We start from the raw sequence: 12,953 nt of genomic DNA, 5'->3' as shown, positions 1-12,953 counted from the left end.
AGTACATGTGGTTTTAAAAGAGGAACACAAGGGATATTCGTTGAAAGCATTCTGTATCTTGATTGTGGTGGTAGGTACATGAATCTATACACATAATAAAACCACATAGCACCCCATACACATACACATACCTGGGTACCAATAAAACCAGGTGGATTATATCAGACACAGTATTCTGGCTGTGACACTGCACTATGGTTTTGCACAATGTTACCATTAGGAGAATCTGCATAAAAGGTTACTTCCTACAACTGCTTATGGCTTACATTTTTCTGTTGTACTTTAATTTTCTATAGGGAGCAATGGACAGCTGTTGTTTCTTCCTGGCCAATATCCATTCCCTCTTCTTCTGTAAAGAATGCTCAACTTTGGCTGGGCATGATAGCTCACATCTGTAATCCCAGCACTTTGGAAGGTTGAGGTGGGCGGATCACTTGAGGCCAGGAGTTTGAGACTGGCCTGACCAACATAGTGAAACCCCATCTCTACTACAAATACAAAAAAGTAGCTGGGCGTGGTGGTGTGCGCCTGTAATCTCAGTTACTCGGGTGGCTGAGACAGGAAAATTGCTTGAACTCAGGTGGCAGAGGTTGCAGTGAGCCGAGATTGCACCACCGCACTCCAGCCTGGGCAACAGAGCAAGACTCTGTCTCCAAAAAAAAAAAAAAAGAATGCTTAATTTTGCTTTGGGGAACTATGCTCTACCCTACTGGAAACAGTCTCGGTAAGACTGTCCATTAAGATATCTCACCATCCCTGGGCACTAGGCCAATCAAGTTCACTCCTCCTTGAAGTTTAACCTTGAGCAGAGTAGACAATGACTAATTTAGCCCAACTGGAGTGTCTTGATGAGACTATGCATTAGAAGAAGTTGCCTTCCTTCTCCTAATTTCAGAGCCTGTTTCTTGCTTTTGAGTCTGAGTCTTGCCTCTGCCCCCATATTCTTCAAATAAATCTCATTTTGCTTAAGTTATTCACATTTGGTTCCTATCATTTGCACTTAAAGAATCCAATCAATGACCAAGCGCGATGGCTCACGCTTGTTATCCCAGCACTTTGGGAGGCCGAGGAGGGCAGATCACTTGAGGTCAGGAGGTCAAGACCAGCCTGGCCAACATGGTAAAACCCCGTCTCTACTAAAAATACAAAAATAAGCCGGGGGTGGTGGCAGGTGCCTGTAATTCCAGCTACAAGGGAGGCTGAGGCAGAAGAATCACTTGAACCTGCAAGGCAGAGGTTGCAGTGAGCCGAGACCATGCCGCTCCACTCCAGCTTGGGTGACAGAATGAGACTCTGCCTCCAGATAAATAAATAAATAAGAACCAATCAAATATATGCTCCCTTCAAACAAACATAACACAAAACAAAATTTACCTAGTTTTTTATTTTTTAATTACAATTTTAACTTTGTAAAACCTTAATTAAGCTTTCATCCACAAACTCTTGCTTACAATAAATAGGTTCTTACAAATGAACTTAATGGACTACAAATATAACTAGAGTTAAAAAGACGAATTAAGCTCTAATTATAACCCAAGCATGCCATGTCCAAGTAACATGAAAATACATGGACATGACTGTTGCCCTCAGGTCTCACAGGCATGTAACACAGTAACTGCTATAGTGGAGGTGAATCTAAAAGGCCATGCCCACACACAAAAAGCCAATTCAGTAAAGGATCCAGACTAAGATTTTTAACCCATTCTGCCCTGTTTTTAAGTATCATGCCCCTAAAGGATTTACCAATTTTTTTTAGACGGAGTCTTGCTGTGTTGCCCAGGCTGGAGTGCAGTGGCATGATCTTGGCTCACTGCAACCTCCACCTCACAGGTTCAAGCAATTCTCCTGTCTCAGCCTCCCGAGTAGCTGGGATTACAGGTGCCCACCACCACACCCGGCTAATTTTTGTATTTTTAGTAGAGATGGGGTTTCACCATACTGGTCAGGCTAGTCTCAAACTCCTGACCTCAAGTGATCCACCCACCTCAGCCTCCCAAAGTGCTGGGATTACAGGCGTGAGCCACCGAGGCCAGCCGATTTACCAATATTTTATCTAAATTAAGAACATAAACATAAATTTTCAATCTTACAGCCATAAAGCAAATGTTAATATACATGTTTCCAGTCTACTAAATATTTTCATTATTAATCTGCCGAATACTTGGCATCCCAATGCTTTTATAAGTCAAATGTTGATTTTAATTAACCTTAATGTAGATCGGATTTCTAAACTTATGATCAAACAATAAATACAAACTGCAAGAACCAAAAAAAGCACACTTACCAAACATTAACATAATAATATCAATATTACTTAGTTTCTGGACTAATTATTTAATTTTATAAAGTAAAACTCAAGCATTCAAAGGTAAGTTAAATTTATAAGAGTGTGCTTTATAATTGCATAATACTTCTTTAGAATAAAGTAACACTTCTTACCTTCTGGAGTTGGAATGCAGCGCAGGAAAATGAAAGAAGAAAAAAAAAAGCTTTTAATTTTTCTTACAAAGCAACAATAAAACCAAAAATTAAACTGTCCCTTCCCTTCCCAGCAATATCCACAATTCCCCAAATTAGCAACCCCCTCATTAACTTCTTCATTAAAATTTACAAGTTAGCCAAAAATATTATCAAAATATGTCTAAAGATATACAAATTTAGCTAAACAGTCTAAACTACTTCAGAAAACAGTTGCAGTAATTTGATTGTGTAACAGAGTAAAACTTAGGGCAGTTTCGAGTTAAATGTGGATACAATGAATACTACCTATTCTTTAATATTCTTCCCATGCATTTCAATTTCAAGGAGCCATCATAAAGTCATCAGCTTAAAGTTTACTAGCTTCCCTGTGATCCATAATGGAGCTCTTACGGATCTGAATTACAATGGATAAGAATACTCTTTTCTGTCAATACCCAAACATTTTGTTGTCATTTTTTTCATTACTAATCCTTCTTGACATCCCTACCAGGTTTGTGGGCTTGAAAGCAGATTGCAACTAACAGATAGGGAAGATGGCTGGGCACAGTAGCTCATGCCAAGGCCAAAGCAGGAGGATTGCTTGAGCCCAAGAGTTCAAGATGAGCCTGAGCAACATAGTGAGTCCTCATCTCTACAAAAACTATTTTTTAAATGTTTAAAAAGAAGAAGAGGAGGAAGATGCTGGCTTAACCACAAAGGTATCATCCAACCTTAGATATATCATCAATATAATAAATAATGTTCTTCATTCTAAAACTAAGCTATTTCTAATGAAATCACTTCAAGCCAATTCAGCTTAGCAAATAATTAGATGATCTACTCTGCAGGGGTAAGGATTTCTGCTGAAAAGTAGTAGAGAATATTGACTTTATTTCCCTTGCTATATACTTTTGCATGGGAGAGATACGGGAAAACATAGGTGCTCTGATTGGTTTTTAGTATAATGTAAGCTAAAACATATAACCTTCAATACAGTATGAAAGAGATTATTTTCTTCATAAACAAATTGGTACTAATCAGATGTTATTAGGACTCCCCCAGACAAAGAGGTAAAATCTCAATCTCTAAAATGTTTATTGAGCATAATCTTTGCTGGGTGGTTCCCAGAGTTCTTTACAATCTAGGCAGTTGGCCACACCCATTCATTAGCTATGTAACTTACTCAGCTATATTAATGTTACAGTGTGAAAGATTCAAATTCGCCAAAATTACTAATTATATATCACGAACCCTTGGGATCACTCATGAATGGTCTAATTCAGAAAATGCCCAATTTGTGGACGATAAATTCATGAACAAATAATCTTCCTATTTCCCCTCTTCTATTCATGAATGGAAAGACAAGAAAAACTAGTCAGAGAATAGGGTCTCAAGAACTGAATACTTTACTATTTTTCTCTTCTTTCCTAAAAACTCTATTTCTCTATTAGCTGATGTAAGAGTCAAGATAATACAGTTAATAAGATGAGCAAAGCAGGTTAAGGAAACTCCAAAGGGGGGGGCTTGGGAAGCACTAAAGGCAATAGCTACTTCAGAAGGAAGGCATTAAGTCCGACACTTAATGCTATAAAAGCACATCTGTAAACACTAATGGCAGCCACAGCTGATGGAGGGGGAAAACCTACTGCATATCTAGCCTAAGCGTAGAAGTAGTAATGAGTAATAACAGTAAAGAATTAACAGGCATGGTTTCAAAGAATATTCAGGGTGTGTATTCTGTCAACAGTGTGTAGGCTTACTGTGTAGATTTAATTGTTCTATTTTTTGTAAGCCAGAATACCCAAATTGCACACAACCAGTCTCAAGTTCTTATCTGTTTGATATATACTGACATATTTATGCAATAAAATTACTGCAATTTATTTCAGAACAACCCAGGGTGTAAATACTATTTACAGTTTATGATGGAGGACGTATACTTTTGTTTTTAGAATTTTCCAAAAGTAAAAATTTATGTTTCAAAAAAGTGTCTTCAGGCCAGGTACTGTGGCTCACATCTGTAATCCCAGCAGTTTGGGAGGCCAAGGTGGGAGGACCCCTTAAGCCCAGGAGTTTGAGACTAGCCTGGGCAACATAGAGACCTTGTCTCTATAAAAAAATTTAAAAATTAGCCAGGTATGGTGGTGTGTGCCCGCGGTCCCAGCTACTCGGAAGCCTGAGATGGGAGAATCACTTGAGGCTGGGAGGTTGAGGCTGTAGTGAGCCGTGATTAAAAAACAAAACAAAACAAAACCAAGAGGCGGCCAGGTGCAGTGGCTCACGCCTGTAAACCCAGCACTTTGGGAGGCCGAAGCAGGGGGACCACTTGAGTCCAGGAGTTCAAGACCAGCCTGGGCAACGCGGCAAAACCCCGTCTCTACAAAAAAAAAAATTAGCCAAGCGTGGTGGCGCACGCCTGTGGTCCCAACTACGTAGGAAGTCAAGGCTGCGGTGAGCCATGATCGTGCTACTGCACTCCAGTCTGGGTGACAGTGAGACTGTCTCAAAAAGAAAGAAAGAAAACGAAAGAAGTTACATTCACTCATGTGTTTAGCTGTACCTGTATATTTTTACATATTACATAAATATGTAGTAGCTAATATTTATTCCCCAAAAGGTGGGACAGGTTCCCCAGCAGGCGGCTTTTCAGCAAAGCTCTTCTAGTACCTAGTAGGCAGTTTCCTGCGGCCACCTCAGGCTACAGCACCAATGAACTTTGTCATCCGCTGAACTAGAGCCCTGCTTTCTCTTTACCTTTGAATAGTTAATCCCTGGTTAATCTATTAATAACTTCCAGTTAATAACTTTCCTGTTCAAATTATTGTGTACTTTCTGGTCTTCTGATCAGACCCTAAGAACTATAGAACTGTATAGCTCAGAGACTTACACAGAACATTTAAATAAACTCTTATCAATGCCCAAAATCCCAGAAACAGTTCCATGAAGCCGTGTGGGAGTAGCCATGTGAGTATATTTGGGAGGCTGGAGTTGGAATCACCTCTGACACTTCCTGAAAAATGGCATAGTTTGTAATGACAAGAAGAAATATAGGCTCAAGTCAGGAGAAACTTAAAAACAAACTGGAGCACCAGGTGCTCTTTGTTTCTCTGCAAACTGTAAAATCAGCATCAGACAAAAAGGAAAGCGCTTTTTTAAAAAGGCTATTTTATATACTGATGGCTAATGACAACCATTTTACTTTCATTCAAGGTAAAATAAAATTCTGAATTCTTTCCTTTAGTAACTGAAGTATATCGTCAAAATGTACACAAAAATGGACACAACTCTCTGAATCTTTGGTTTTATTTCTAGTGTCTCAGGAAGGAAACAAAATACCTAACCTTCCTTCAATATTTAGATTCATACAAACGCACAGTATAATCCAGAATCAACACGAGCTATAATAATGAGAATAGGGGCTCTTTAAACAAACAGACCCAGTAAACAAAATCTCTACCCAATGAATAATACAGATTTTTAAAAAGCAAACTGTCCACAGAAAAACAAATGAGTAAAAGCTTACAAAATTGTTTTAAAGGTTCTAACAGTACTTCAAATTTGGAACAAGCAATTCTGTGTTGAAGAGCTCAACCCTAGGAAACAATTGCCACATTATCATTGGTATTTATGTAACAAACAAATTAGGTTATATTTTAGCCACAGAAAATTGAACAAGGAGGTTAGACATCTCAACAAAATTCTTTTTACTATTTTTGATTTTATGAAATAACTGTTTTTTGGTAAACAGTATGGGAATTAGCTTTTCTCTATTTACAAATGATCAGATATCACAGCTACAGCATTTATCTATATTATCAATAACTTTTCATGTCTTCTTGTTTTAACTGTTACAAAAAGAACTAAGCTAATTTAAAGAACTCCACAATGCCTTTGCTATCAACTCTGACTATTAAGCATAACAGAAACAGTTCTTGACCTCTCCTGGCCTAAGTCATGTCCTCCCATTTCACCTGAAACATTAAAACTTTTTCTTCCCTATTACTCCTATGGGAAATTCTATCTTTTTTTTCTTTTTTTTTAAGAGGTAGGGTCTTGTTTTGTTGCCCAGGGTTGGAGTGCAGTGGCCCAACCATGGTTCACTGCAGCCTTGACCTCCTGGGCTCAAGTGATCCTTCTGCCTCAGCCTCCCAGCATATTTGGGAGGCTAAAGTTTGAATCACGTCTGACACTTCCTGAAGTGATTATTATTAATATACGAGATACTAATAATACCTCATATATTCATAGGACATATATTCATGGGACTATAGGCCTGCACTGTCATGTTTTCTTTTTTTTTTTTTAATAACGACAAGGTCTCGCTATCTTGTTCAGGCTGGTCTCAAACCCCAGGCCTCAAGTGATCCTCCCGTCTCAGCTTCCCAAAGTGTTGCAGCTACAGGCATGAGCCACCATGCCCAGCCTAAACTATCTTTAAAATTAGTGCTTTAATGCATAAAAACAACATAATAGAATATAAAAAGTCACAGATCATGGTGAGGGGAAAAATTTAAGGACCTTTCTCTTCCTATATTTTCTAAAATGCTGCCATGCTTTATAGTTATAAACAGGCATTTAATTTAAACATTGTACTGCTTTTGTAAAAAAAAAAAAAAAAAAAAAGGAATTCATGTTTCTAATTAATTTCCAGAATTCCATACTTTGGATAAATGATTTCCAATCTTACTTACCACCCAACTTCTTAAAGGGGCTAGAACTTGAATCTTTCGCAGCTAGGAGCCAACCACTTCGTTTGTATTTTTTTTTTTTTGAGATGGAGTTTCACTCTTGTTGCCCAGGCTGGAGTGCAATGGCACAGTCTCAGCTCACTGCAACCTCCGCCTCCCGGGTTCAAGCAGTTCTCCTGTCTCAGCCTCCCGAGTAGCTGGGATTACAAGCATGCGCCACCACACCGAGCTAATTTTGTATTTTTAGTGGAGATGGGGTTTCTCCTTGTTGGTCAGGCTGCTCTTGAACTCCCAACCTCAGGTGATCTGCCCATTTCGGCCTCCCAAAGTGCTGGGATTACAGGCATGAGCCACTGCGCCTGGCCCACTTCTTTTCAAATATCTTATTGGTTGGTTGCGGTAAAACCCACAGAACATAAAAGTTACCATTTTAACCATTTTTACTCAGTGGCATTAAGTACATTCACAATGCTGTGCAACTGTTACCATCATCCATCTTCAGAACGTTTTCAACATCTCTAACAGAAATTCTGTACTCATTTAATAGTAACTCACTATTCCCCACTACTGCAGTCTGTGGTAACCTCTATTCTACTTTGTCTCTATGAACTTACCTATTTTAGGTATCTCATGTAACTGGAGTCATACATTTGTCTTTTTGGGTCTGGTTTACTTCACTTAGCGTAATGTTTTCAAGGTTCATCCATACTGTAGCATGTACCAGAATTTTATATCTTCTTAAGACTAAATAATACTCCATTGTATGCATATACCTTATTTTGTTTATTCATTAATCTGTTCATATTTGTTTTTAATAAAAAAATAAAATTTAATAAATTTTAAAACCAAACAAAAATGGTATTGAATAATCTAGGCAAAATTCTTCAAAACGTGGGAGCCAAAGGAAAAATATAAAGGGAGAAGAGCTCAAAGTCATGTATTGAGGTCCAAGGAATGAAAATAAAACAGTAAGTAGTCACACACTTTTGAGAAGCATAATGCGTGTTTCATTCTGTAATCTTTCTAAAAAACTTTTAAGAGTATAAGACAGGCCGGGCGCGGTGGCTCAAGCCTGTAATCCCAGCACTTTGGGAGGCCGAGATGGGCGGATCACGAGGTCAGGAGATCGAGACCATCCTGGCTAACATAGTGAAACCCCGTCTCTACTAAAAAATACAAAAAAAAATAGCCGGGCGAGGTGGTGGGTGCCTGTAGTCCCAGCTACTCGGGAGGCTGAGGCAGGAGAATGGCATAAACCCAGGAGGCGGAGCTTGCAGTGAGCTGAGATCCGGCCACTGCACTCCAGCCTGGGTGACAGAGCGAGACTCCGTCTCAAAAAAAAAAAAAAAAAGAGTATAAGACTACCGGCCGGGCATGGTAACTCACGCCTGTAATCCCAGCACTGTGGGAGGCCAAGGCAGGAGGATCACCTGTGTCCAAGAGTTCGAGACGGGCCTGGGCAACATGGTGAAACCCTTGCCTCTATAAAAAATACAAAAATTAGCTGGGCATGGTGGCACATGCACCTCTCGTCCCAGCTACTCAGGAGGCTAAGGTTGTGGGACTTCTTAATCCCAAAACGACGAGGCTGCAGTGAGATGAGATTGCACCACTGCACTCAGGTCTGGGTAACAGAGCGAGACCCTGTCTCAGAAAAAAAGACTACCATTTGACACATCACTGCAGCAAGAGAATAATCTATAACTATATATGAATATGATCTTCCAACCAGTAATACCTCATATATTCATTAACAAGTAGGTTTTAAATACTTGTTATGCACCATATGCTGAGGGGTGGGGAAAGATAATGTCACTGCCTCTGGAGCTACCTTAAAAATGTAAGGTACAGAGAAATTGTATGATTTTTTTATAACCACAAACATATAATTTCAAACCTTAATGCTATGAAGAACACAGAACATGACAGGCACGGTGGTTCATGCCTATAATCCTTCCACTTTGGAAGGCCGAGGAAGGCAGATCATTTGAGTTCAGGAGTTCGAGACCGGCCTGGTCAACATGGTGAAACCCTGTCTCTACTAAAAATATAAAATTAGCCAGGCATGGTGGCACGGGCCTGTAGTCCCAGTTACTCGGGAGGCTGAGGGAGGAGAATCACTTGAACCTGGGAGAAAGAGGTTGCAATGAGCTGAGATCACACCACTGCACTCCAGCCTGGGAAACAAGAATGAAACTGTCTCAAAAAAAAAAAGAAAAGAAAAGAAAAAAAGAAAAGAAAGGAACACAGAACACTACAACCAACTCAAATAGGAAGATATGATCAAGACCAGAAAGTCAGCCAAAATTATCTCTGAAAAAGAGGTATACAAATGGAGACCTAAAAGACTTAACTGTCCAATAGCTGAGTGAAAGCACATTCCCTGCTAAGGGTGGTCAGCATGTACTGCTTTGTTGTCCTGTAACTGCATTACCACAACATAGTTTAACCAGGAAAAGCTACTTTCAACTGTCACTATGTGAACCAGAAGCTATCCGATGATTCACATACTTTACTACCTTTTTAAAAAAACTCTTCCATTTTTTCCTGCTGTTTTTTTGTTTGTTTTTACTAATCTTTACTATTCCTGCTTGCTCCCTGGAAACGATCATGGTAAGTTTAAAGTCCCAGAGCCTTACTATGTTAGAGCTGGATGATACTGACATTAAGACCTCCTGGCCTCAAGTGATCTGCCTGCCTCAGCCTCCCAAAGTGCTGGGATTACAGGCATGAGCCACTGCACCCGCCCACAAAAGATACTTTTAAAAGTTAATTCTTCAAATGTGTATATATATATATACACACACACACAAGACTGTATATATATGTATATATGTGTATGTGCATATATGTGTATATATGTGCATTAATGTGTGTGTGTATATATATATATACACACACAAGACTTGACACAGCGAGACTCTGTCTCAAAAAAAAAAAAAAAAAGAGACAGGGTTTTACCATGTTGGCCAGGCTGGTCTCAAACTCCCGACCTCAGGTGATGCGCCCATCTCAGCCTCCCAAAGTGCTGGGATTACAGGCATGAGCCACTGCACCCGGCCTTCAAATGCATTTTTAATTAATTTTAATTAAAATGTTTAATTTTAAAATGTTTACACTCAATTTTTGAGGGATGTGTTATAAAGTATATAAATATATATATAGATAGATTTTTTTTTTTTTTTTGAGACAGAGACTCGCTCTGTTGCCCAGGCTGGAGTGCACTGGTGCAATCTCAGCTCACTGCAACCTCCACCTCCTGGGTTCCAGCTATTCTCCTGCATCAGCCATCCAAGTAACCGGGATTACACACACGTGTCACCATGCCTGGCTAATTTTTTTTTTTAATAGAGATGGGGTTTTGGCTGGGCACGGTGGCTCACCCCTGTAATCCCAGCACTTTGGGAGGCCAAGGCAGGCAGATCACGAGGTCAGGAGATTGAGACCATCCTGGCTAACTCGGTGAAACCACGTCTCTAATAAAAATACAAAAAACATTAGCCAGACGTGGTGGCGGGTGCCTGTAGTCCCAGCTACTCGAGAGGCTGAGGCAGGAGAATGGCGTGAACATGGGAGGTGGAGCCTGCAGTGAGCCAAGATCGCGCCACTGCACTCCAGCCTGGGTGACAGAGTGAGGCTCCATCTCAAAAAAAAAAAAAAAAATAGAGACGGGGTTTTACCATGTTGGCCAGGCTGGTCTCAAACTTCTGACCTCAGGTGATCCGCCTAACTCGGCCTCCCAAAGTGCTGGGATTACAGGCATGAGTCACTGCGCCCGGCCTTCAAATGCATTTTAATGTTTTAATTTTAAAATGTTTACATTCAATTTTTCAGGGATGTGTTATATAAACTAAGGCAGACTAATTTATATTTTACTTTTTCATGTCAATGAAGCAAACCTAATTTATTTCAGCCTACTGAAATCTGACTATAAATCAAAAAAGAATTCAAACTGCTTTAGAAAGGGAGAGCCAATAAAAAAACCTCAACTAGAATTTCATGTCAAAGAAAAGAAAACGAGTGCCCATAGTCCCAGCTTCAGGAGGCAGAGATGGGAGAATCACTTAAGGCCAGAAGTTGAAGGCTGCAGTACGCCATGATCATGGCTGTGACAGCCACTGTACTCGAGGCTGGGCAACATAATGAGACTCCATCTCTTAAAAAAAAAAAGAAAGAAAGAAAGAAAAAATGAGAAATAAAATTTAGAACATGTAATGGCTACTCATCAAGAAATACAATGTCCATTTACAAATATTTGGGCATAGTTTACTGTTTCTCAATGGGAACACAACTGGCACCTGAGATGAAAAACTATTCAACGTGAAGCAATGTCCAGCACAATGCAAGACATTTAGCATTCCTGTTACCTGCCTGCTAAATGCCATTGTGTTCCCCTACCCCAATCACTGTGACAATCAAAAACAGCCCCCCAAAATTCTAAACTCCTTCTCTAAGAGTGTTACACAATGCTACCCATAGTTGAAAACCAGCAGTAGTTTGAAAGCTCTGCAAACTTTTCCTATCTTAATGAAAATCTAACATAGACTCCCAAATTTCTGTCTTAATATACAGAGCATACCTAATATAATTTTAACATTTCTTGATGATAGAGAGTCTTAAGAACACTGACTATTGGCCACGCATGGTGGCTCACACCTGTGATCCTAGCACTTTGGGAGGACAAAGCAGGCGGACTGTCTGAGCTCAGGAGTCCGAGAAGAGCCTGGGCAAAATGGTGAAACCCTGTCTCTACTAAAAGTACAAAAATTAGTCAGGCATGGTGGTGCGTGCCTGTAATCCCAGCTACTCAGGAGGCTGAGGCAAGAAAATTGCTTGAACCCGGGAGGCAGCGTTGCAGTAAGCCAAGATCATGCCACTGCACTCTAGCCTGGGTGACAGAATCAGACTCTGTCTCAAAAAAGAAAAAAAAAAAAAAAAAAGACTATTAAGTATTATTGTAATTTTTTTTTTTTTTTTTTTTTTTTTTTTTTTTACAAGACAGCATCTTGCTCTGTCACCAAGGCTGGGGTACAGTAGCACCTTCTTAGCACTCTACAGCCTCAAACTCCTGGACTCAAGCAATCCTCCCACCTCAGCCTCCCAAATAACTAGGACTATAGGAGCATACCACCACATCTAGTTCATATAATTTTTTGTAGAGATGTTTCACTATGTTGGCCAGGCTGGTCTCAAACTCCTGGCCTTGAGCAATCCTCCCACCTCAGCCTCCCAAAGAGTTGCGATCACAAGCATGAGTCACCATGCCTGGCCTGCTATTGTAATATAATAAGATTCTTGGAAATTAAAGTCTGTGTTATCTTCGATCCTGTATTAATGACCCAAGTCTATTAAATTTGAATATGATAAGACTATTATTTGACATATATACTGATTTACAGTTCTTTTTCATTTTATCCTTTTGAGCCAGCATTATTTCTTCTGGGATCTGTCTACCTCTAGGATTCTCCCTGTATGAGAGTAATTTTTATCACTAATGACCAAGTTTATTAAATCAAAAAGTCTGAAGTGACAGATGAAGTCTTAAAGATGGCTCCAGGTCTTCCTAAAAATTAAAGTGCATGGGCTTAAAGATAGCTACCCTCTAAGAATTTAACTTACTTTTGGTTTTAAAACTATGTCATAACTTAAAAAATTCCAAAGATCTGACAGTTGAATAAATCAGAACAAAGCATTTATTATTAAATAATTAATCTTCAGGACTAACGTACACTATTATATACTACCAAATACTCTGATCGAGTATTATAATTTTTTTTTTTTTTTTTTTTTTGAGACGGAGTCTTG

General features: G+C 39.5%; 1 protein-coding gene across 7 annotated transcripts in view; it reads right to left on the bottom strand.

Annotated features, from left to right (window-relative positions):
* Window positions 1-12,953, bottom strand: part of ASXL2 (ASXL transcriptional regulator 2) — a 155,221-nt gene that overhangs the window by 99,988 nt on the left and 42,280 nt on the right. For 2 of the 7 annotated variants that reach the window (XM_015111861.3, XM_077959994.1), the window contains exon 3: window positions 12,189-12,191. The exons of the other annotated variants lie outside the window; for them this stretch is intronic. In XM_015111861.3, the coding sequence (XP_014967347.2) occupies window positions 12,189-12,191 (3 nt within the window). The remainder of the gene's footprint in view (window positions 1-12,188; window positions 12,192-12,953) is intronic. 7 annotated transcript variants of the gene reach the window in all.

The sequence above is a fragment of the Macaca mulatta genome, chromosome 13, assembly GCF_049350105.2.
Source record: "Macaca mulatta isolate MMU2019108-1 chromosome 13, T2T-MMU8v2.0, whole genome shotgun sequence".
Taxonomy (NCBI): Eukaryota; Metazoa; Chordata; class Mammalia; order Primates; family Cercopithecidae; genus Macaca; species Macaca mulatta.
The sequence above is the reverse complement of the archived record's forward strand: the minus strand, read 5'-3'. Positions and strand labels throughout refer to the sequence as shown.